This window comes from Lytechinus variegatus, chromosome 2 (assembly GCF_018143015.1).
Source record: "Lytechinus variegatus isolate NC3 chromosome 2, Lvar_3.0, whole genome shotgun sequence".
NCBI classification, from domain to species: Eukaryota; Metazoa; Echinodermata; class Echinoidea; order Temnopleuroida; family Toxopneustidae; genus Lytechinus; species Lytechinus variegatus.
The window spans coordinates 76,029,808-76,056,240 of NC_054741.1; the positions used below are offsets into that span (position 1 = coordinate 76,029,808).

At 34.3% G+C, this 26,433-nt stretch overlaps 1 protein-coding gene across 1 annotated transcript in view; it reads right to left on the bottom strand.

Moving 5' to 3' along the window:
- Positions 1-1,339: 1,339 nt before the first annotated feature.
- The window catches only part of LOC121409061 (probable ATP-dependent RNA helicase DHX37), a 33,701-nt gene continuing 8,607 nt past the window's right edge, over positions 1,340-26,433 (bottom strand). The window contains exons 5-29 of the mRNA XM_041600857.1: positions 22,107-22,196; positions 21,774-21,870; positions 20,803-20,916; positions 19,741-19,842; positions 17,827-17,910; positions 17,525-17,624; positions 16,756-16,924; positions 16,010-16,130; positions 15,169-15,369; positions 14,378-14,502; positions 13,941-14,037; positions 13,550-13,615; positions 12,884-12,962; positions 12,401-12,546; positions 11,409-11,453; positions 11,105-11,167; positions 9,278-9,434; positions 8,364-8,431; positions 8,151-8,203; positions 7,699-7,859; positions 6,142-6,279; positions 5,631-5,725; positions 3,039-3,112; positions 2,307-2,404; positions 1,340-1,743 (exon numbers count right to left, since the gene is read on the bottom strand). Coding sequence (XP_041456791.1) covers positions 1,649-1,743; positions 2,307-2,404; positions 3,039-3,112; positions 5,631-5,725; positions 6,142-6,279; positions 7,699-7,859; positions 8,151-8,203; positions 8,364-8,431; positions 9,278-9,434; positions 11,105-11,167; positions 11,409-11,453; positions 12,401-12,546; positions 12,884-12,962; positions 13,550-13,615; positions 13,941-14,037; positions 14,378-14,502; positions 15,169-15,369; positions 16,010-16,130; positions 16,756-16,924; positions 17,525-17,624; positions 17,827-17,910; positions 19,741-19,842; positions 20,803-20,916; positions 21,774-21,870; positions 22,107-22,196 — 2,638 coding nt within the window. The 3' untranslated portion in view covers positions 1,340-1,648. The remainder of the gene's footprint in view (positions 1,744-2,306; positions 2,405-3,038; positions 3,113-5,630; positions 5,726-6,141; positions 6,280-7,698; positions 7,860-8,150; positions 8,204-8,363; positions 8,432-9,277; positions 9,435-11,104; positions 11,168-11,408; positions 11,454-12,400; positions 12,547-12,883; positions 12,963-13,549; positions 13,616-13,940; positions 14,038-14,377; positions 14,503-15,168; positions 15,370-16,009; positions 16,131-16,755; positions 16,925-17,524; positions 17,625-17,826; positions 17,911-19,740; positions 19,843-20,802; positions 20,917-21,773; positions 21,871-22,106; positions 22,197-26,433) is intronic.

The following is a 26,433-nucleotide window of genomic DNA, read 5'->3' on the forward strand; positions in this document are numbered from 1 at the left end:
ATCTACAATACAGGAGGGCCTCCACTGTGACATTTACCTCCTAAACGGACATCAGCCCTCCCCCCCCCAAAAAAAAAATATATATATATATATATATATATATATATATATAAAATAAATAATAATAAAATAGATAAATAAAAATACAACAAAAAATATATTAAATAATTCTGGTGAATCAACTATATAACTCGCACCCGTTATATATAGTGAATGAAAGTTTGTTTATTAGACCATGTCTAGATATTTCATGAGAGGCAAATCCCATCACAGCAATCTGAAAAACCCTTGTGAAACAAGTGGAATGCCTCTGGCCGTCTCACCTGCACCACGCGGTTCAATATAGCAGCAGTGCTGCTATATTGAACTACTCTAACTCGCACAAGATGTTCAGTGATACATGGTTACTCTTATGGCCACTTTTTATGAACTAGACCAATAAACTTACAGAGATATGATGGTTATTCAACAAAAAACCCCAACATGGCCAAAGTTCATTGACCTAACATGACCTGTGACATTGATCATGTGACCTGAAACTCACACAGGACGTTCAGTGATACTTGGTTACTCTTATGTACAAGTTTCATGAATCAGATCCATAAACTTTCAAAGTTATGATGGTAATTCAACAGATACACCCAGTTCGGCCAAAGTTCATTGACCTTTGACCTTGGTCATGTGACCTGAAACGCGCACAGGATGTTCAGATACTTGATTACTATAATATCCAAGTTTAATGAACTAGACCAATAAACTTTCAAAGTTATGGTAATTCAACAGATACACCCAATTCGGCCAAAGTTCATTGACCCTAAATGACCTTTGACCTTAATCATGAGACCTGAAACTTGCACAAAATGTTCAGTGATGCTTGATTACTATTATGTCCAAGTTTCATGAATCAGATCCATAAACTTTCAAAGTTATGATGGGAATTCAACAGATATCCACAATTCGGCCAAAGTTCATTGACCCTAAATGACCTTTGACCTTGGTCATGTGACGTGAAACTCGTGCAGGATGTTCAGTGATACTTGATTAACCTTATGTCCAAGTTTCATGAACTAGGTCCATATATTTTCTAAGTTATGATGACATTTCAAAAACTTAACCGCAGGTTAAGATTTCGATGTTGATCCCTCCAACATGGTCTAAGTTCATTGACCCTAAATGACCTTTGACCTTGGTCATGTGACATGAAACTCTAATAGGATGTTCAGTAATACTTGATTAACCTTATGGCCAAGTTTTATTAACTAGGTCCATATACTTTCTAAGTTATGACGTCATTTCAAAAACTTAACCTCAGCTTAAGATTTGATGTTGACGCCGCCGCCGCCGTCGGAAAAGCGGCGCCTATAGTCTCACTCTGCTTCACAGGTGAGACAAAAATGGGAAAGGTTTCATTTTCCAAGACAGCCAATATTTTGCACTGGAATTGGAAGGTTTGTAATGCAATCTTTTCACAAAGGATGCCTGGAGGCATAAATGGTCTTTGCAGAAAGTGGTAGAATACAGTGACATCATGTGAGTTGAAAGGAAACTGTCCTGCTCATCTATTGAGAAATGCCATGATGTGGTACTCGTACAATGGAAACCATTGCCAAAGTGACATAAAGGGAGCGAGTGTATTACAGAGATAGTATCATTCATCTTCATCAAGTTTTATCGGAGGCCATGACATCACCAAGTCTGCATGAAGATCTTTAGATATCCATTCTTGGTAGGCAAGTAGCAAATCTGATGTGAAGGGAGAAAATCAAGAGAAATTGGAAATGTTTGATTTTGCTGGGCACCATGAAAATATTGGTCAAAAGGCAGATGGTTAAATCCATGTTTGTCATTCTGTTTGGTGCCATAGCACATGATTTGTCTAACACAAGTTTGTCTAATAAAATTTATACCGTCTATGGTACACCTATTTTTTTATCTTTTTTTTTTATCTAATACCCACAAGGTCTAAGACTGCTTTGTCTCTGATTAGAAGATCCTTACACAGATCAAATGATCATTTGTCTAAAGGAGAGAGAGAGGGGGGGGTACAAAGAAGCAAACACATGGGTAGTATGAGACTTAATTACTGAGGAGCAACAAACCACTTGATTAGTCAATTAAGTGTTAAGAGGCCTTTCAAAAATTCAACAGCATCGATGAGCTCCACCTTTAACCTTAAGAATCTAGGAATTATACCTGGATCGGTAATACATAAGTAGACAAAAATGAAACAATTATTCAAATCTTTGCTCATACAGTACATCATCCAAATAAGAAACACCTGTCAACTGAGTAAATGAAATGCTTACATTGTTTGTCTTTCCTCCATTCATCAATTAGAGATGATTTATTATCAACTTCTTTCCCTGCCAGAGCTTTCAATAACACCTCTGTTCTTGGCTGTAGTCTGGTGATGAAATAAAAATTATCATTATCAAGAGAAAGCCTTCAATTTCTGAAGCTGGGCAGTTCCATGAAATCAACCTTTGTATACAGCTGACCCCCCCCCCCCCTCCTTTTTTTTAACTCAATTCTAATTCACTTCATGAGCTGCACAATCAGTGATTATTTGAGAGTATAAAACTTTTCTTACAAACTAGAAAACAAATAATTTCAAAAATGAGACATATATATATATATATGTTTTATGGAATTGCCCAGACACTTTCCTTAGAAAAAGACAACTTCGTAACATTTTTGTGTATTGCCCACTAGAGGTAGAGTCAAGAGTAAGAGATCCAAAGAACATCTGTCCATCACAAATGTTAAAAGATAATCTGCAAGACTCTCTAATAAAATATAACTTAGCAACTAGAATGGCGATCAAACTTAGGTGTAGAAGAACTAGGGATATATTTATGTATGGTGTTCTTCATGTCATATGATGATGTAATAAGTCATTTGAGATCATGTATGAAAGAACTTGCAAGACACTCTTTATATATGTAAAGTTTACATGAACAGCTCCGTTATAAAATAAATTCACATCAGTTCTTTGGATTACAACCCAGACTTACCCAAGAAGAGAGTGGTATACTTACTTTGCCCATGATTTGATCATAGTACTTGGTGTAGAAAGAAGAGATGGGGTAAACTTCTTCAGTCCAGGTATAACCTACAATGGAACAATAACTACCGGTAATAACTTACTAATGCGTCCCACATTCAAATCAAAAGTATGTTGGAGAATCCAAGTCAAGATCAAGTATGTACATGGACAGCTTTATATTTGATTAAGAAAACCCTAACCCCCACAAAAAAAAAATAGAATTGAATTGAATGCATTAAAAAGTTTTAAATAGCCATAGTAAGAATATAAACAGGATATTCATTCAAAATTGCTGCTGAAAAGATAGGGTTAACATTTGAGTTGAGGTAATGATCATAAAATCAATTAACAAAACCCAACAATTTAGCAGTATTGTTGTATGTTTACAAAGATATGATCTACCAAATGATGTTGGTAGACAATAAAGTAATCACTCAGTATTTTTTGCAGAATAAGCAAAGCACTCTGTCTTAAAGGCCTGGTCACACCGCCCGAGCATTGTTGGAGCGGTCGTGGAGCGGAGAGAATAAATCATCACCGCTCGTTACCGTTTACCATTTTCAATTTCGATTGTTTTTTTTTTGTTTTAGATTTTTGTTTTCGATTTGTTCCCCAATTCTGTGAGCGAAATTCGACCCTCTCTCCCTACCGTTCCACGACTGCTCCAACAACGCTCGAGCAGTGTGACCAGGGGCGGTATTCTGAAAACGTTCTTATCTTAATTTTGTTCTTATCTACGTCACGTTCTCAAATTGGTATTCTGAAAACATTCTTATCTTTTTCTTATCTTTTGTTCTTATCTTTGTTCTTATCTTGCTTTCCATCCAATGCTGTGTGCGTAAATTTATAATTCGCGTATATGATACAAAAGCGCGCTAAAAGATAAGAACAAAATGAAGATAAGTGGTAATTTGAGTGTACGCGCAGCACCCATGATATTCTCTTCACGAATAAGGAACGCTTCTATTGGTTAAACTGCAAATATAAAGCGCATTTTGATTGGTAATATCTTAACAAGTGGAATGCCTCTGGCCGTCTCACTTGCATCACGCAGTTCAATATAGCAGCAGTGCTGACTTTGTAAACTACTCTAACTCGCACAAGATGTTCAGTGATACATGGTTACTATTATGTCCACTTTTTATGAACTAGACCAATAAACTTACAGAGATATGATGGTTATTCAACAAAAAAACCCAACATGGCCAAAGTTCATTGACCTTACATGACCTTTGACCTTGATCATGTGACCTGAAACTCGCACAGGATGTTCAGTGATACTTGATTACTCTTATGTCAAAGTTTCATGAATCAGATCCATAAACTTTCAAAGTTATGATGGTAATTCAACAGATACACCCAATTCGGCCAATGTTCATTGACCTTTGACCTTGGTCATGTGACCTGAAATGCGCACAGGATGTTCAGTGATACTTGATTACTCTAATGTCCAAGTTTCATGAATCAGATCTATAAACTTTCAAAGTTATGATGGTAATTCAACAGATACCCCCAATTCGGCCAAAGTTCATTGACCCTAAATGACCTTTGACCTTGGTCATGTGACATAAAACTCATGCAGGATGTTTAGTGATACTTGATTAACCTTATGTCCAAGTTTCATGAACTAGGTCCATATACTTTCTAAGTTATGATGTCATTTCAAAAACTTAACCTCGGGTTAAGATTTTGATGTTGATTCTTCCAACATGGTCTAAGTTCATTGACCCTAAATGACCTTTGACCTTGGTCATGTGACATGAAACTCTAATAGGATGTTCAGTAATACTTGATTAACCTTATGGCCAAGTTTCATGAACTAGGTCCATATACTTTCTAAAGTTATGATGTCATTTACATACCACCCCAGGCCTTTAGATGGGACATTTTCCCTAAGGCTTAATACATGCCCATGCTCATGTAAACAATATCTGAAAGGGCAATGTCAGCATCATAATCAATTTCAGCTGATTTTAGTCATTCATAACATTTCACTTGCTTCAGTCAGAATTTAATATGATATTAGATATTGTACAACACCTACTTAGCTTGTTGTACAAGAGCAAATGGGAGGCTGAAAGTCAAACATTCGTACCTTTGCACACAAGATGCACCATCCAAATGGTACCATCCAAAATGTACCATTGCACGGCTTTAAGAGGCGACGTCTCAATGCGATTTCATTCATTGCACTCAGTAAAAATGAAGGTGCAATATGCGTATAAGCCTAATGGCTAAATGCGCAATGCTGCCCAAGGTCATGTGCGCTTGTGGGATTTTGCTTTTCGCTTTCAATTTTTTTTTTGCTCCCTTTCCACAGATTACTGCAGGAAAAAACTCTTGTTTTTTCATATTGTTGCGAATATTCTTGTTTGTGCAATGGTGTGAAATTTCGCATTTGGTAAAGAGACGCTCTATTTAACTCGGCTAACGCCTTGTTGAATAGAGCATCTTTATTTCACCTAAAAAAATATAGCTTCATGAGAATTCTAAAGTTTGGCTTTAAGACAGGAATTCAAAGAGGTAGAAGATGGAATGTTATCTTGATATATCAGAAACATTGTTTGATAAGATCTCTACCTACCTTTCCCTCAAGAAGGAATTTTCCAAACCATTTGACTTTGTCCAGACTCTTTGGGAAGTCCAATTCTTGGGCTGGAAGAGGCCATGCATTCCTCCCTAGATAGAATCACAATTTTATTTCACACTTTACCAATCACATATGAATTTACAACAGAACACAATCATTCAAGATTAAAAAAATAAATAAATGTCTATGTGACAAGTTTCAAGTTTATATGAACAATCTGATAAAAGTGCACCTATCCCCACCCCCCCCCCAAAAAAATATATATAAATATGATCAAGTAGTACAGATACATACAAACTGCATACAAGAAATAACAAATTAATTTTAAAAAGTGTTGGAATTTACTATATGCCTGCAAGGCAAGTAGTTTTTCAATCCCTCCAAGTAGTGAAGGCCTGTTAAATGAAAACTCCTCCAGGAAACGCTGAACATTCAAATACACATGAAATGAAAACAAAGTCAGATTACTCCGTTGCTATATCGTACAAAATGAGCTTCTGCTTACCGAACGTACAGGTCATGTGACACTTGACTGTCCCAGATGGAGAATGGTATGAAGGAGTGGGTTCTTCAAGAGGCTTGGAGAAGGTACAGAGATTAGGGAAGAGAACAGGTAACCACTCTCCTTCAACGGCTGTAACACCTGAAATCATGGTGTAGAGATTCATTTATTAGCATAGCACTTCTAAACAGATACACACTAATGCACTACAATAAGACACTTTCTATGTAATATTGTTGAAATCCTATTATGTTGGTCCTTAAAAACTAGTGAACACACTACCTTGTTTTTCACTAGTGAGTAGCCAATAAGGAAAAAGACTAAGATTCTGAAAATTGTTTTCATTAAGATGGATGATAAACAAATGAGGGAAGAATGGCCAGGCCTATCATAAGTTTCCATGTGAACAATGAAAGAAAGTAATTGATTAAACTGTTAGAGCAAATTATTCTTAATTAAAGTTTTTATCAGGGGTCCTAGCAGAGAAAACCATGAATGAATGATTGGACCGAGAAAGGCATTACTTAAAGGGAACTGCAATCATGGATATCAATATGAAAACCCGAAGCAATTTCCACAGAATACATGAATAATGACACATGCTAGATGAGGATACTTCAATATTTTCATGTGGGCTCGTCTTGAAATTTGCATTTTACTTTTATCATCAACACTCAAGATAAAGCAGCATCCTGTTGAGAACTGATCTTTCTGATTCCCATAGACTTTGCACAATGATCAGCAATGGGTGTTTTACAGAAAGTTAAATACAACTTCATAAATTCATACTCAAGTACCAATGCACACATGATAGTTAATGTACAATCTCATTATTATGCACTTGCAAGTGTCTCCCAAGGGTGATCTGGCCAATGCAGTCACATAGTTTACACCCTATGCAACTTGGAATTAAAGGGTGAATTTGAATCACATTGAAATCTTTGTGAAACACCCCCTATGTTACCATTAAAGGGATGGTCTGGGCTGAAAGTATTTATAGTTTAATAAATAGAGTAGAATTCACTGAGCAAAATGCCGAAAATTTCATCAAAATCGGATAACAAATAACAAAGTTATTGAATTTTAAAGTTTAGCAATATTTTGTGAAAACAGTCGTCATGAATATTCATTAGGTGGGCTGATGATGTCACATCTCCACTTGTTCTTTTGTATTTTATTATATGAAAATAGGTTTATTCAAATTTTTTCCTTCAAGAACTAGAAAAATTGGATCGACATCTGATTTAGTGTCTTAGATATTTATTGCTGCAACTTGTTTCATTATAAGGGAGACATATTATTCACACAAGTTTGAAAAAAAAATATGATTTTATGCAATAACATAAGAAAACGGAAAGTGGAGATGTGACATCATCAGCCCACCTAATGAATATTCTTGACAACTGTTTTCACAAAATATTGCTTAACTTTAAACTTCAATAGCTTTACTATTTGTTATCCGATTTTGATGAAATTTTCAGCAGTCTGCTCAGTGAATTCTACTCTATGTATTAAGATATAAATATATTCAGCCCGGACCATCCCTTTAAGCAAACTGACCTCTCATGTAAGGCTTGGTGGTCTCAATGATTTCCTGATAGACGACATAATCCGGCAGTTGCTTGAATAGAGCAGAATTGGGATGGATGAAGGCAGCGCCCTCTATGCCAACGCTCTGATAACCTCCTCGTTGAAAGCCCTCCTGATCAGCTGACATTCGTCTGATTTGATAGTTATAAAGTATGTAGATTTATGAGGTTTCATTAAAACAAATATAATACGTTAAACGAATCATACTAGGGTGGTACAAACATGTTAGATCCGCACAATGTTTTTTTTGTGTTCTTTTTTATTCATACCGCATATCCATCCATCTTTTCATCAATAAATCTCTTTAAAAAAGGAAATCAATATTTCATGCTAGTGGAAGTCAATCATCAGTATTATATTTATGCTTAAGGCACCTTATTCTAATGGATTATACAACAAATGACATGAAAGCCAAGACTTACTTGGCTACATGGTGTCCAAGGCCAGCTAGAACAATCTGACGAAGCATCTTCACCTGAGAATATATAAAAAGGGGTGAAAAAGTTAACAATAGAAGTATCAAAATATCTTTTTATTCCATTAAAAAATCATTCAAATTATTGTGAGGTAAGTCAATTTTTTTTAGTAATATGAAAATAATTGTCAATGAATATGAGATGCTATTGTCTCATTACCTGAGTGGAAGTGGGCGGGGCCATCTTAGGATCCATAAAGACTCCACATTCACTATCAACAGCATTAACTGCAAGATAAAAATTCACCAAAAAAAAATAATAGAGTTATAGAGATAAGGATGAGAAGAATGATAAGCTACTTGAACTTGGTCTTAAAGAGAGGATATTAGCCTACATTCACAGAATGGGGTTTGATTCAAAATAATTATTGAAGTGTTCTGTACAAACATTAAAACGTGGGAGAGAAGGGACAAGAATAAATCATCACTTGTTTGATCTTTTTTAAAATCAGGTTTGGGTGAAATGCAACAGATTTCCCCAGTCTCAAACAAAAAAAAACCCCACTGCATCAGAAAAAAATCTCAAAATGCTGGTAAGGAACAAATCTGTGATTGCTGGTTTGTGCCAGGCAACCTTTTAGTATAATTGGATTTTATTGCAATAAAACTATCAAAATATACAATTGCAAGCAGTCCAAAGACTGAAATATGTGACAGTTTACAAATAGAATCATAACAAAAATATGAAGTAAGCATTACAAGTAAATATTCAAATACAATACACAGATTCATACAAACAAAAAGAAAAATAGTATCATAAATGCATAAAATGAAGGAAAGGAAATGAGACCCAAAGAGAAAAAGGAAAGGGGGGGCAACCAGGACTCCGACACTGACCATTAACAAGAGCCCCAAGTCAATTCAAAGAAAACCAAACCACACACAACTATCCAAAATCTCAAAGGGTCTCACCTGTATAAATTACTAAAATAAAATACCAATACTCATAACATAATTACTACAAGCAGAGGTGCGAATAAAGAAATGGGGGAATAAAGGTATTTTTGGTATGAATCACTAACAATACTAACAATCACAAAATGATGGATTTCTTTTGTAATATTCAAGTCTTACCTGCATTTGTGAGAAGTCTTCTGAGTTTTCTGATCTCAACCATTGCCTTGTATCTTAGGCCATGTGATGCACAGAATGCAGGTGTACATCCAGCGTATTCAGAGGCACCTACAGCACCTAACAACACCATCAAGTCTCCTAGAAGGGATTTCTCACCCTGGGGGAGGGGGACAAAAGGTTGATTACTTTGTTACTTTACAGGTAGGTAAAAATCAAGAGCTTGAATAAAACAGCAAATATAAGGTAAGTGCAGGCTTTGGTGATCATTACTACACTCCTTGTACAATCAAAACACATGCAACTGTTTATAACCTACACCTCCAAGTTAATCTTAGTGTTCCCATCAAATCTCATTGAACTCCTCATCCTCAATCTTCCTCAAAGACAACCTGGTATTACACCATCGCTATCTTAAAATTACTTCATTTATGCATCATCCCAGGAGGGGGGGGAGGGGGATCCACTTCCATTGACGAGTGGTATATCATCCGTGACAAAAAAATGCGTAAAAAGGATCTCCTTTTCAAGATAGGGCATGTTACATACTTAACATAATAAGGGTGTAAAAAACACTAAAATAGTGAAAAAGGGTACATGTTTTGCTAGGAAAACTATGTGTTTATGGTCCAATTTGCGAGGGTATAATTAACCCTAAAAAGACTGGGGGGGCTGATTCAGCCCCCCTTGACATTTTTCGCGATAAATCCGCCGCGCAAAATTTTTTGACCGCGTCGCTCACTGACTTTTTACTTTCAAGTCACGCGCAACTTTTGTGACCAAAATTGTGACCCCCGGGTACGCGGTTTGGAAATTACGCAACATTTCGTAAGTGCATGCAGACCCAAAATTACTCAAAAACATGAATTTGTGTACAAATCCAATGCAAATAGTGTTTTTAGCCAAAATTCATAAATGTATCATTATTTTTCCTTTTACTGCTTAAAATCAATTAATTTTATCTTTTTTATGGTCCAAATAAAGTCCCTGACAATTTCCATTGAAAAAACAATAAAAAACAAAAAGTCAAAAAACAAAGAAATACATAAGAAATTTAGAAAACAATAGAATACATAAGAAAATAAATGTGATGTTGAATTTTTTTTAAAATAAATTTGATCAGATGCCTATCTAGAGTATGTGAAACAAAAATTAGCATTTCAGGGGCATTATTTTATTAATTACAGCAAACTTATGATTTTACGCATAAATTAGCATAATTAATGAAACATGAGATTTTTTGCAGAATTTGATGTTATAGTTTTGTAGATAATGCCATGGGTAACGCGTGTACCAATTATCGTCGCGATCGCGCGATCAAAGGCCGAGATCATAAGGGGGGCTGAATCAGCCCCCCCAGTCTTCTTAGGCGTCGAAATAGCCGTCTATTTAGGGTTAAAAAGACTAAAACACATATTTATAAAGGATGTAGTTTTTGCCCCAACACTACGTGTTTAGGGACTGATTCTAGCGAGGTGTGTGGGGTGGTATAAACCAATGAAAGTAAAGGTAAAGCTGATGTCCGTGACATAACAATTAAGATATAGCTGTACTTGTTTAGGGTGTCAATTCAGGAATTACTTGTCAAGGGTACCGCTTTGTTTCCAATACTTGTTTAGGGTAGGGTTTCAAATACCAATATTTGTTGAGGGGTGCATTTTCAGATAATGGAAAATACTTATTTAGGGTGCTTTTCGAAAACCCATGGTTGCGCATGGTATCCACTCGTCAATGGAAGTGACAGCACCGGGCCACCACCACGTTTCACCTTCATACCTATAAAAGCTCACTGACAGATCAATTGAGAATTGGTACATTTTAACTACTTACCTTTCCAGCCCAAATTTTCTTGTTATGCAACACTCTTGCTTGCAACTTCTTGTGTGCTTCTTTCTGAAATCATACAGATATTGATAATGACATTTTGAACTGACATTTTTCAGCATATCTTAATCCAACACATTAATGCAATATTATCTATTATAACAGTAGTAACTAAAAAACAGATTGTGTCTTACAAACATAATGTACACTTTTTAATTATATCATAAAGCACATGTTATACTTATTACAAACTGAGATAAATAAAAGTTAAAGTGATTCTATATATCACAATCACTAAAATACTGCTTACCTCTTCATCTGTGTTTCCTTGTACAGAGCTTTCCTCAAAGATTTCCTGAATAAATCAAACATAAATATTAATAATGAAATCTCTACCTCATCCCATAATATTCATGCATTCAAAGCACATTGTCCAATAAATTGACAAGCTGAAAAATAAACATTCAAAAAATTGTTTCATTGTTTCACATAAAAAAATAGAGACAGAGCTTTATTCATAAGACCATATCTGAGAAATACATTTGTAGCGACACTTAGCACTACTATTCACTAAAATATCTATCTTGTCTCCAAAACATTCCACTTCATCAATAGAAAGCATTGAAACGCATTCAAGTATTCTCAATTAATTTCATTTGGTTATCCTTTACTTTTTATTACAAACTGGCTTATGCACCTCTGCATGAACATCAGACCAAGTTATATGACAATTTTTCACAACACTCAAATATCTGTATCATTTCAGGACTACACACACAAATGAATAGCGCAGATATGTTACCAAAGAGGCTGTTTTCGCCTGTACAAGTTGACATACACATGGCAAGTTATTCTAACATTTCACATTTAAATATTGCTATTTGTTATGAACAAAAAAATGATTTTTGTCTTGACATCAAGAAACAAATTTTCGATACCAAGAAAAAGTATCAAATTATAAAATGGCTTGCCATACCAACATTGGTATATCGTCGTGTCAGTGCAGGAACGCACCACACTTAAGCACATTGCATTGCATAAGGGCATTCTGCACTGGTGACGTGCGCGGAAGTGTGGTGCTGAGGGCGTTCCTGCACCGACATGACGATTTGCTGGTTGAACCACTCAGGTGGGTGTTTCATAAAGCTGTTTGTATTAGTAGTAATTATGCACGACTGATGACCCTTTCTTGTGCTGCATGACATATCCCTAGGTAGCAGACATAGCACCACAGCACGTGTGTCAGTCACACCCAATGGATGTGATAGCACTAATGTTGTGATTCCAAGTGTGTATACTCACTCTGACTGTGAGTGCTGATACTAAAGCTATGACATAGGGCAGACATCCTTCTTGCTGACCCATTGAGATCATCTTAGCATAACATGGGGCTACGGGTAAACATGCCATGGCTCGACCAACATCTGTGATCCTTGTGCTGAAGAACTCTTTCATTATACAAGAAAAGATAAACAAAAGAAATGTAAACTTATTCAAATCTACAAAACTAGTTCAAAGTAAATATGATAACTATTAGTAGCTATCACACATCCACATTAGGATAAAACATAAAACCACATTCGGTGAATTTAATAGAGAATATAAGTCACAGAGAAAGTAAAATATACTGAGGTTTCAAGTTAGCATGAAACGTTTTTTTTTATAAATACAGAAATACAGAAATAATATATTGAACTCAATCTCCGACTTTAGACCCGAGTTTAAATTGAACAAGAATTCAGAATATGGGTTTTATAATCTGAATTTGTTTTGAGAGTTGTTTACCTTTCTTCATATCTCTGAATGTCTTTGGTTTGGGAGGTTGTTCCAATGCACCAAGGGAGATTAATAACCTTTCTGCAGCCTAGTAAATAAAACAAATATTTTAAATTATATTAAGTTTACTTTCAGAGATAGAACCATTAGAACCAACCTTGAAGTTGTCTGACAACACAGGAAAACATCATTATCAGGCTTTAAATATCATATGATTCATATAAAGTTAAGTTGAAGTTCCATTTTTTTAATAGCCAGGTATATAGATATTCAGGCTTTCTTGCAAAATCTTGTAAAATACAGAAAATACATCTATAACCAAAAATCAAAGAAATTCATCCATTTATTCCTTCATTGAATAACAGGATATAAAGTAAACTTTGAAGATATGCAGCAAATATGTCATTTTCCTGACTAGTTTAACAATCAAATTCGTGGGTAAAGAAGATGAATTACTTTCATTGAATATTGGTAGTTAAAACAATCAGAAAATAACATTGAAAACGGATATAATGAAGCTTTTAAAAATGCACTCAATGCAGTAAAATCATGTGAATGAACAGAAAGCTAGAATGATCAAACAATCATTTTCCGAGGTCAAGATTCTTATTACTGAAATTGACTAGTAAAACAAAAAATATTCTGGGTCAAGATGTTATTTTTTCACTCGCTTACCTTCAGACTCTCTTCCTCTGGACAAGTTGGGAAAGGAAAGTTCACCACCTTGTCTATACCCATATCCTAAAGATGAAAAAGAATATCATTCATATTCAAGTGTGTGTCCCATAAACAAACAAAACAAAAAATAATTGATGATTTAACATAACTAAATCACAAATACATTAATAGACAAATGGCATATCACTGTAAGGCTAAGAGTCTTATCTTTTTTATGGTAAAGGAGAGATGATTTAAAACCCAATTGAAGAAAACCAAAAGGGCACTTGGAGGCTGTATCTGAATTTCAAAAGAAAATTTAAAATATGTCAATACCTAATCTTGAATTTGATACCCCAGTCACAAAAAAATGGTTGATAACTAAAAAAGTTCTGTTAAAAACCCTCACTTTCATTTGTAAGATGAGGTCATCAACAGGACGCCTGGTGATCTCAGCTGGGTCAAAGGTCTCAAAATCATTACCAAAGACAGCAGAGGAAAACAACCTGATGGGAAGAGTTGAATATAAAGATAGGATGTCAATCAAGATAACAATATCCATTGTGACAAAATTTGATTTGAAAAATGACATGATATAGCAGACTATATTTCCCAAGAAAAACTGTGATAACTGACTATGCTTATGTTACATTTTACAATGAGTGTATAAACATTACCTCCATTGCCAAGATGGACAACTACTCCCTCCTCCTCCCCCCCCCCCCTCCGAGAATTGCAATGTTATTGTCACCAATTAATATCATGCAACCATCTTTAAGCTTACAAATGTGAAGATCATTTACCATTACCCGTTTCAATATAAGATATCACTTTCATGATCATTACCTATAGCAGTGACCTGGTTCAGTCCTACCAGCTCTTCCTGCTCTCTGATTGGCTGATGCTTTAGACGTCCAGGTGACCTTGAATGATGATACACCAGTGACCTTGTCATAGAAACGCCTCTTTACCTACAAGAAAACAGAAGTGGCAAAATCACTTGATTTCATATAAATTCACTTGCATGTATAGTGTTTACTGACTTTGACTTAATGCCCAATTCACAAGGAATGCTGACTTATGGGAAGCATTTCAGGATGTATCTATTCAAAGATTTTTCATGAAAATATTCCTTTGAGCTGATCAAAGGCAAGGACTTCATTAAACAGTATCAGTGGAATTACTTTCAAAAAGCTTCGAGAAGTAATCCCAAGGTATCTTCATGTAAGCAGTTTAATGTTGGTTGCATATCAAATGCAATCTACTTCTAGGAACAGACCATCCATGCCTGATCTTTTTAAAGGGAAGATGCAATTTTTTCCTTTCACAAACACCACTTTGGACTGACCATTAAAAAAATTCATGGATATCGTCCAATATGCAAGATAAATCGAGAGCGGGGGGGGGGGGGGGATTCTCATTGGGGCTTTTTCCCCAACTGCATTTCATGCTATATCACAATATGTATTGAGCCAAGTAAGATTTTACAATGCCGTTTTTAAACTTACTCTGGCAACTTTTGACAATTTTCATGTCAATTGTCTTTGTTAACCATAATTGCTTACAGGACTGGCAGTCTAGCAATGACTATATACATTGAATTTATGCAGAAAAGAATAAGAAATAGCCTAACCCACCCTGCCAGTGTCCACCACGTATTTGATGCCAGGGATGGTGAGAGAGGTTTCAGCCACGTTAGTAGCTACCACAACCAGTCTGCTGCCCTCTGGAGGTGATCTGAAAACTTGTGCCTGTCGATGAGGGGCCAGGAGGGAGTACATGGGAAGGACATACATCGGGACCTGGTCCTCGGCAGCTTCTGGCTTCAATGCCTTTTCCTGTTCATGAAGGATTATTGGAGGTCAAATTAATCTTCCCTGCATACAAACATTTAATCAAAGGTATATCTGCTGAATTGGTCCCATAGAAGCGACAGACATCTGTTTGACTTCAGACGAATCTGACTTAGAAAAGGTACAAGACACATGTTTTGCATAATCTGGTCTCAAGAATTGCTTTGCGAATATTTGACTAATTACGAAAAGTCAAATTCATGCAAGTTTACCTTTTGTTAGAATAACACAGAAGCCCCCGCAAAAAAAGAAATGAATAAATAAATAAATAACATAAATAAATAACAATGCTAACAAATAAATAAAAGAATGGAAAATTAAACAAAAGAAAGAAATGAAAGAGTAAAAGCAAACCTAATTTTAGATACAATTCATCAGCCAAATAATACACTCGTTACAACAGTTGCTATTAATCAATATTCTTGACAGTCACTATAAAAGAACATTAATGATAATAAAAAAATTATTGACTAAGTCCTGAAACACAAGAGCAGAAACGTAATTTGCAATCCCAGACCTTATACAGACATTAACATCATTGTTAAAATGAAACATGAGGCAATTAGTGTGGTGTCACTTTATGAACTAAAACTGAAATCGAAATAGTTTCTTGACCTTAACCTACCTCATCCTCTTCAACTTCATCATCAACTTCTTCCTCTGATTCGCCATCACTATCAACATTATCATCATCATCTATTTCCTCATCAACATCATTCTCCACATCATGAGGCTGGGCTGAATAACTACATGTATGACATAGGGTATGATAGAGTATGATAATAAATCCGTTTACATTACAACATACTCTACTCAATGTAGAAATTTCTGGTCAAAATCTGAGAATTAAACTAAGGCGGTGTTCTTTTCTTTCTTATTTCTTTTAAGTGAGTCATATGTCTACAGTATTACATTCAAATTGCAGACCTTTCAACAGTGCTTCCATGCATTGAAATAACATAAAAAATATTCAATAGCAAGGCTCTCTCCTTTCTAGTTCAAGAAAAACTAATAGGCAATACTACTCATTAGAAATAAAACAAATAGTACTCTCAGCCCCACCTTGTGTAAAATTTGACACAAACAAGAATGAAACCTAGAGTAAGAGAGTAAACTTTTCATAGTGAGCCAGCTAGTGTCAAGTTTTCTTTAATATTTCTATCACAAAGCATTAACTTCATCACTTGAGATACTTGATCATTCTTGGTTCATGAATCAAGGAGCACTTGGACTTTTCCTAAAAAATAAAGGTACTATTCCAGTTTCTTTATCATGCAATGGGGGCAATTAAGTATTGCTAATGTAACATAAAATATTTGTTAACTTTCAGGAATTTTTTAAGATATATAAAGTCGACCGACTTTGGCTCACCTGTCCAAACTGATCTTGGGTAATTTCCATTTCTTGAAAGCCTTCTTCTCTTCTTCCTCCTTCTTCAGATCTTCTTGGACTGGTTCCTGGTCTTCTTTCAGGTCCTGGTCCTCATTTGAACCTGTTCCTGATTTTTCAGTACCTGTCTGCTTGGGTCCAGGTCTCTTCCCTACATAATGACACAATATTATCAATCATTGAACTTAGTCATACAATTGTATAAACAGTATATGCAAAAAGAAGTAAATCCTCAAGATAAAGAAACAAAGCAAACGTCTAATATTCTTTATGATGCATCCCGTAATCAGAGACTACAACCAATTATTGTACAAATGAATGTCCATGTTTTACACATCTAAAATTAATGGTTCTAACAATCCATAAGATATTTTCGAGAGAAATTTGATAAAGTACTTGAACAATTTTGTTTTCCTCAAAAGGGCAAAAAATGTCAAAATTTCTCATTGTTGATTTTCCACTTTGCTTAACTTTTTTTTTCCGACATGAGATGCATGTTCCACGTCAATATCAAATAATTAAACACTAAATATGCAGTGAGGGTTGGGTTCAGAAGGTAAGGCAGTATTGGAACCCAAAATGATTGTCTTGGCATATAAATTTGATCTTCATTTTTTGTATTTGTTTAATGCGACAGTTAGATAAGACCATAATATTGTATTTGATATGACACATTTTTAAATGATTTAAGTTATCATCCCGTTATCACTCATGTTTAAAATGCTAATCAGTTACAAATGCGTCATCTCACCAACAGCCTTGAATTTACGACAAAGTGTGTTGACCTCATTTTGACCAGTAACAAAGACAAGGATGCCCCCTGGTGGTAAGGTCCGGTGAATTTTCAAAACCTAATGAAAAGAAAAGAGAAACAAAGAGGCAAATATGGACTGATCTTTCATGTTGGTAAAGTATTACTTTAAGCTTTGCAAAACCTTTAATATGCTTGCTAGATTAATGCTTATAATTCATATCAAAATTAACTGAACTGAAAAAGCTTATATTTGTCAATCACGAAAAGGGTAATAAACTGATTACTAGTAACTCGCTTACCTTACGATATACTTCAGTGACATAGTCTTCAACAGGTGTACGCTTGTTGAAATGAATGGTCACAGGAAACTGTCTTGATTCAACCTAATAAAACAAGTTAAAATGCATTGAGTATTAAAACATTTCAACTAAATCTAAGGGGGGAAATATTGTTTGAGAGATTCACATACTTGTAGTAAGTGTCTAAATCTGATACATTAGTACTTCATTCTCAAGAGGAGGCATGAATTATACATGAGATAATCACATTTGCTAAAGCATCATTTACTTTACATAGAATTCCAAGTGGGGACTGGTTCTAGACATAGCTGTTATTAACTAAAACCTGTGCTAAAAAAAAAAAAATAATGATTTTTAGAATGATCAACATGCTGATGAGCAGAGTTCTACAGTGCGTATCAAAAAAAAGTTTACACTTTGGAAAAGCCCTGGGAATCTAAAAATATACACTATGTGGGTAATTTTTGCACGTATAATCTTGGGTTTGGGTCTCATCTATCCAATGAAGGTAAAAGTTTTGTCAGAATGTTACACTTGAGTGAGCACTGTCCATTTCTGTAAAGCTCGCAGAAATCTGTTTGCGCAGAAATGCTCGTTTTCATGCTGTGTCAAGGGGAAAGGGCGAAATCAAACTTACCATACGAAACATTTATCATACATTTCCCTTGCACTTTTAGTCAATTGAAATAAAATGGATACATTCCAGCATTTTGTAACAATTTTGCCACCCATAGTGAAATTTCAACTCTTATTAAGCAAAACCTTTACCCTATTTGTGCCAGCTGGATCTGAGGACATAACTGAATCTGAAGAAAAGTTTATATCAGACATCTCCAGCATTTTTTCACTAAGTTTTTATCATTGAAAGTGGGTTTACATTGCATTTTTCATTTAACACTTGTTTCTCCAAACTTTTCTCAATTTTAGCAATGATAAACATAATGAAAATCAAGCTTAAGCCATTCCATGTAAATCACACCTCAGTGTAAAGCAAATATCGTCACGATGGGCTCGGTGTGTGGGGAGTGGGGTAGGGCGAAATGCACTCTTCGAAGTGTTTTGGGCAAGGAAACAAGTCTAACAAAGTAGAAGATATCTTCAAATCAATTTTACTAGCTAAATACCATGTGTTCTTCATGATTACGGTCTACTTTTATTCGCATAACTATTTCAATGTTCTGCGCAAATCATTTTTCACTAACTTTTCAAAAGTAAGTGGTGCTCACTCAAGCGGAAATATTTTTTGACAGTTATATCGTTATTTGCTTTAATGGACCTGTACCAATGTTAAAATGTGGAAAAATCTTCAGGATATTACAAATGCATAGTTTTACAGGATTTTTTCAAAGTGTAAACTTTTTTTTGATACGCACTGTATTATACTTCAAAATGCAATCTCCACTACATTGAGGTATTACAAAGATCACTTCAAAATGCTATCATCTTACCGTTATCCAATCAAACCATCATTCTATATAATATTCAGTTTAGTAGCTGGGAATAAACTAGTAACAGGATAAAAGTTCATAGAGATATTTGTACATTACACAAAATTCAATGCACTCCTTAATATCAGTTATTCTGCTATTTTTTGGGGAGGGTCTATTTCTTTCTTTTTCTCCTTGTTATAACATAATGTGTGTGAATTTCCTTAACTGCTAATCAAATTTTGACTTTAAAAAAACTCTGTATTCCTGTATTCATTTATTGATAGTTTTTTTCTCTCTCTGCACATATTGCATTTAAAAATTACTTGTGTGCAAGTCAAAATGATCAAGAATATAATTTAGCACATGTCACAGGTCATTAAGGACAGGCCATCAGTTGTGTATATAATCAAGGGTATCTTATGAATAGCTTTAAAAAACACCCATCCTGGGTGGAGGGAAGTAACAGGAATATAATTGTTTTTACCTTGATGACTGGTGGAGTGACCTTGAACAGTCTCCTGTTCTCTGTGAAGTCTTCAACTCTCAGAGTAGCTGACATAATGACAAGCTTCAATGGGTTTCCTTTCTAGAATGTCAAACCAATATATAATACATTTATTGAATAGAATGAAATAATGCTATATTGATCACTCAGTACATTGAAAAAAAATAAGTCTGAACAGGAGAGTTCCATGCTTATAAAATAATATACCAACATGTAGAAAGAACAATGAATACGCAAAGACCAAACAATGAATATTATCCTGCCACTACACATACATGTAAAAGATACAATCTCTGAAGTGACAGTATTGCTAGCCACCCAACAAAGGGTATTTATATTACAAACATATCCACCTTGCTAGGTGCACTAGGTGTTCCTATCTAAACTAGGCTACTGACTTCAGTGCTCACATATTTTTGAGGAATGCCTTCCTTACAGTGTTCATTAACCTCACCTGGGTCAGCTTTAGCTCAATGTGGTTGAATTTGTTGCTAACAGTTGTAAATTGGATTTGACAATTAAAAGAACTGTCAAGTTTTTAGGAAATGATTCAAAATTCTACTAAAATGAATACCTTTGCAATTAAAAAGCAATATAAATACAGTGTTGCTGTAATTACAGTGGCTGGAACAGAGAGAAACATCAATGTGTGCTGATCTTTCTTCATGCTAATTACTACCTATATCCTATCCAAGATATATTGGCTTTGACTTTGGCTGTAATTACAGCACATTTTGGCCCCAAAATATAGCTGACTATGGCTGTAATTACAGTGTATTGCAGTTCCCTCCAATTTGGCTGTAATTCCAGCTGTGATTGCAAGGAGAGAGTGAGAACCACGACACAAATCGCAAATTCTACAATTTACAGAATTCTACATATATATATTTATATATTAATGATATCACTTTCAGCCTCATTAAAAATCCCTGTAACTACCCATCTGATATTAAATATTTTCTTCCCTCTCATTCACAATAATCCCTTATGACATTGCACTAAATGCCCCATCCTTAATAAAAATGTGATTAAAACTCATACTTTATGTCTCAGTGGTACAATCCTGGATAGAAGACCAATCAGAATATCTGTATACACACTCCTTTCATGAGCTTCATCAATGATGATGACAGAATACTTGGTGAGTAAGAAATCCTGCAAGGTGGAATATTGTATAAAGTTGGAGAAAAAATTAAGACAGTTTTGTCTGAATTCAAAATAATTTCTCATTTACCTATTCCGCTGTAAGAATCAATAGTTACTTGGATGAGCCAATAGAGTAGTAATCATAATTAGTGTTGGATTAAAAAATTCACTTTTATAAAGATTTTTTCAAATCAGATATGACAAGGGGGTCTTAATAAGTATAAATTTACGCTTAGTTTTAAACAGAAACTTGGATCGGGTAATAGGGTCATGATCAGTCATATGACTGAGTTTGCTTTTGAACAATGACCATTGTACAGTCATTTAAGGTAAACTTTTCTTTAAGGTAGTAAAAAAAATCAGTATTATTCATGACTAGTTACACTTCCTCACAGGAAAACTTTGAAAAATTACCCAAATTTATAAATATAAAAACATTTATGCCATATTCTGACTCAACTTCAATAAATCTGAAATAAACTAACAGGTATAAGAAAAAGATTCAGATATTTTTATTGTCCAATTGTAATCGAGTAGAAATGGAAATTCAATGTGTTCAAAAAAAATAATTTAGAATATTACATGAACAGAATATTCCATGAACAAAATAGAAATCAATATTTTGCCTTGCCATATTCCATATGTTTACTGGAATTGTATCTTGCTCTAAATATCAAGATACTACCTTATTAACTTAATTTCCATTAGATTCTTTAAAAAGGAGTAGCAACAGAAATAATAAATTGAACATCAAAAGTTTATGATGTGCATCTCTACATATACATACTTATTCAAGGAGATGAACTTTTGCTAAAAGATATTGTATTATAAACTAAGTTCAGAATATAAGCTTTTATTTCACCAACCTTCTGGACCTCCTTCATGAGCACACCATCAGTCATGAATTTGATCTTTGTATCATCTGAAACATTGCCAGCATAACGGATCTGATAGGATACCACACTGTTAATGAGAGAAATAACAAAAACAGCTTAAAACATGAACCCACATTAGACAGCAGAAAACTCTTCATTAGGTTAAATGGTTATGATATAGGGGTTTTTTTTTTGAATAATGCTGGGATCATCATTAGGTTAAAAGACGTGTCTTAGATTGGGGTTGAAGTCTGGATTAATCTTTGTGCAGATTTTTCATTGTAGCAATTCTCAATGAAAAAAATGTGATGGCATAGTAATTACCTGTGAGGTAGATTCATCTCTTTGGCAACACGTTGTGACATACTAACTGCTGCTACACGTCGTGGTTCTGTTACACCTATCAGACCTTTCCTGCAAAACAAAACAAAAAAAACCTCATTAAAAATGCAAGATGCAATGGCTAAATTCAAATTTGAGAAATTCAACTTTGGTTCCCAACACATGAAAGAATTACTTCAAATTTCTCAATACCTTCTACCTACATAGATGCACTTTCATCTATTGACTAAAAATGTGTTCAATATCTTTATAGCTTTATATCAAGATTGTTGACTATATAATGAGTTTACAATCAAAGCTCATCCCCTACTAAGCTGGCAGCTAATCTTGTCCAAATATCTGCATGGCATTTTCTTAAATGACAAGTGGAATGCCTCTGGCCGTCTCACCTGCATCACGCGGTTCAATATAGCAGCAGTGCTGACTTTGAATACTACTCTAACTCGCACAAGATGTTCAGTGATACATGGTTACTCTTATGTCCACTTTTTATGAACTAGACCAATAAACTTACAGAGATATGATGGTTATTCAACAAAAAACCCCAACATGGCCAAAGTTCATTGACCTTACATGACCTTTGACCTTGATCATGTGACCTGAAACTCGAACAGGATGTTCAGTGATACTTGATTACTCTTATGTACAAGTTTCATGAATCAGATCCATAAACTTTTAAAGTTATGATGGTAATTCAACAGATACACCCAATTCGGCCAAAGTTCATTGACCTTTGACCTTGGTCATGTGACCTGAAACGCGCACAGGATGTTCAGTGATACTTGATTACTCTAATGTCCAAGTTTAATGAACTAGACCAATAAACTTTCAAAGTTATGATGGTAATTCAACAGATACCCCCGATTCGGCCAAAGTACATTGACCCTAAATGACCTTTGACCTTAATCATGAGACCTGAAACTTGCACAAAATTTTCAGTGATGCTTGATTACTATTATGTCCAAGTTTCATGAATCAGATCCATAAACTTTCAAAGTTTTCTAAGCTGTAGAAGGACTATCCATGTTTTTCCATTTTCCAGTATTCTTTTTATTTCTTATGAAATTCAAGTCACAAAATTTTTCGCATCGATCAATACTTGTGTTATTTTCCGTGGTATATTTTGCATTCTTTCACTGCCCTTTCAATAATGTTTCAATACCAGACATTTCATGGAGGTCATTTTACTTATATTTGTGTGCAAATATTCTTCATCAACCGTTAATAATTGTATCAAATAATCTTTCTTTTGTTAAATATTACAACTGCAGTATTTTTCAAACTCGAATTTGGGGTCATGACGGTATCAAATCTAAAAGATGCTTTATATGCTCAGCTTACAAAGATTTTGATTTAAAATGGCAATATATTCTATTTCATAATGGTGGATAATATGCGTGATTTCCCATTTTATCATCTGAATAATGATGATTTCTTATTACTAAATCATCCAAGTCAGGATAAAAGCAATATTATCTCAAATCATCATACTCCATTTGATAGATTTTCTACTGATATTCTTACAAATAATTTTGATGAACTTCAAGTTGAATTCGATATTCATGATAAAGCATACAATCTTTCCTCTTCTCCATATTATACAGAAAATTCATTCAAAGACTATGCTAAATTGATTGGAGAAGATGATGTTTTTATTTTGCATTTGAATATAAGAAGCGCTAACCAAAACTTCGAGAAATTACGATTATTATTAGAAAATACACAATTTGCCAATCCCCCAATCATTGCTCTTACTGAAACTTGGTTCACGGAAACACCTAATTCCTTATGCACCATCCCGAATTATGATATTGTTATAAACAATAGGAAAAATAAAATTGGAGGTGGACTAGCATTATATATTCCGTCTTCATTTGATTATGCAATTAGACATGAATTTGAATATATGAATGATATCATCGAATCCTTATTTGTAGAAGTAAAACTTCAAAAAGATAAGAAAACTGTAATAGGTGTCATCTACAGACCTCCTCAAACTTCTTGTATAGAAGATTTTTTACTTGCTACTAATGAACTTTTGCAAAACGGAGAATTGATAAATAACAATTGTATCATCACTGGTGATTTCAATATTAATCTCTTGACCAGTAATCACTCTGCAACAAACGATTTCCTTGAATTAATGTTAACTTCTACTTTTTTGCCGATTATTTCTAGACCAACCCGTATTACTGATCATTCTGCTACGCTTATAGATAATATATTCTGTAACTCTCACCCTCTTCCGAAAGCTGGCATTGTAACGACAGACATATCCGATCATTTTCTTATTTTTACCCATATCCAAACAATGCAATCACTCGCAAAAATGGAAAAGAAATATAGGATCTGTCGCAACTTTAGTGACAAAAATATTGAACGCCTCCAAGAAGATTTAAGCTCTGTTGATTGGTCTGACGTTTATAACTCGAAAGAGAATGTCGATGACTCATTTGACATATTTTTGAAATGTTTCAATGATTGCTTAGATTCTTGTGTTCCTTTAAAGAAATATCGAAATTACGACTATAAACGTGTTCCAAAGCTACCATGGGTTTCAAAAATGATATTAAGGTCTATCAATCGGAAAAATAATCTGTATGTTTCTTATATATCAAATCCAAATGATGTTTCACGGAATAGATACACGTCTTATAAAAATACCTTAACAACTACTCTCCGAATAGCAAAAAAGAGGTTTTATTCAGAAAAATTACAATCATATAAAAACGACCTTAAAAATACATGGAAAACAATAAATGGGGCTCTAAACAAAATTAACAAATCTAGTGCTGTTAATAAATTATGTGTAGATGGAAATATGGTTGAAGATACTCATTCTATAGCAAATGAATTTAATTCATATTTCTCTCAAATTGGACCAAAGTTAGCTGGAAATATTATCCCTGTAGAAAATTCGTTTAAGGACTTTTTGGACAAACAAAATGATAATTCAATATTTCTTACTCCAGTTCATAGAGAAGAATTACTTGAGATTGTATTTAATTTGAAAGCAGGAAAGACACCCGGATATGATGGCATTACAAATAAAGTATTGAAAAACATTATACATTCTCTTGCTGATCCCCTGCTTCATATATTTAATTTATCATTGCAGCTTGGCCAGGTCCCAAAGAAGATGAAAATAGCTAAAGTTATACCCATTTTCAAGAAGGGGGACCAATTAATTACTAGTAATTATCGCCCAATATCTTTGTTAACTTCGTTCTCAAAAATTCTTGAAAGGATCATTTATAAAAGGACAGTTGCTTTCCTTAAGAAATATAGTATTATATGTGATAATCAATTTGGTTTTAGAGAAAAACATAATACAACTCATGCTATATTGACATTAATAAATAAAATATCTACTTCTTTTGATAATTCTGATCATACTGTAGGATTATTCCTTGACTTCTCAAAAGCATTTGACACAATAGATCATGAAATACTGTTATGTAAGCTATCAAATTACGGTATCAGAGGGACAGCTTTACAATGGTTTAGGAGTTATCTTACTGATAGAATTCAGTTTGTTACAGTAAATGAATCAGAATCTCCAACAAGGCCAGTTTCCTGTGGAATTCCACAAGGTAGTATTCTTGGCCCCTTGTTATTTATACTTTATGTTAATGATATGAAAAATTCATCTCATGTTCTCTCATTTATTCTCTTTGCTGATGATTCCAATATTTTCTATACACACCATGATCCACATGTACTTGTGAGCACTATGAATACAGAATTTAAAAAAGTAACAAACTGGATTAAAGCCAACAAATTGTCACTGAATCTGCAAAAAACTAATTATATGCTTTTTAGTCATTCATTGAAACATCTACCGCATCAAATACTTTTAGATAATACTGAAATCAAAGAAGTGCAAACAACAAAATTTTTAGGTCTTACTATTGATAACAAGCTTACGTGGAATGCTCATATCAACAATACTTGCAAAACTGTGTCAAGAAATATTGGAGTCATCAATAAGCTTAAATACGTTCTACCAGCACAGGCGCTATCCATGTTGTATTGTGCATTAATTCTACCATATCTTAATTATGGAATTCTGGCATGGGGTAATGCCTCTCAAACGAGACTAAATAAAGTCTTGCTACTTCAGAAAAAAGTACTGAGAATAATATGCAATATGTCCTTTAGAGCTCATACGGATGAATTGTTTCGTCAGAAACGTATCCTTAAAATCAATGACCTGTACCGCTTGCAACTATTCCAATTTATGTATCAGCTAGATAGAAATAGTTTACCTAATGTCCTACAAAAGAAATTTATGAGAAACAATACTTTA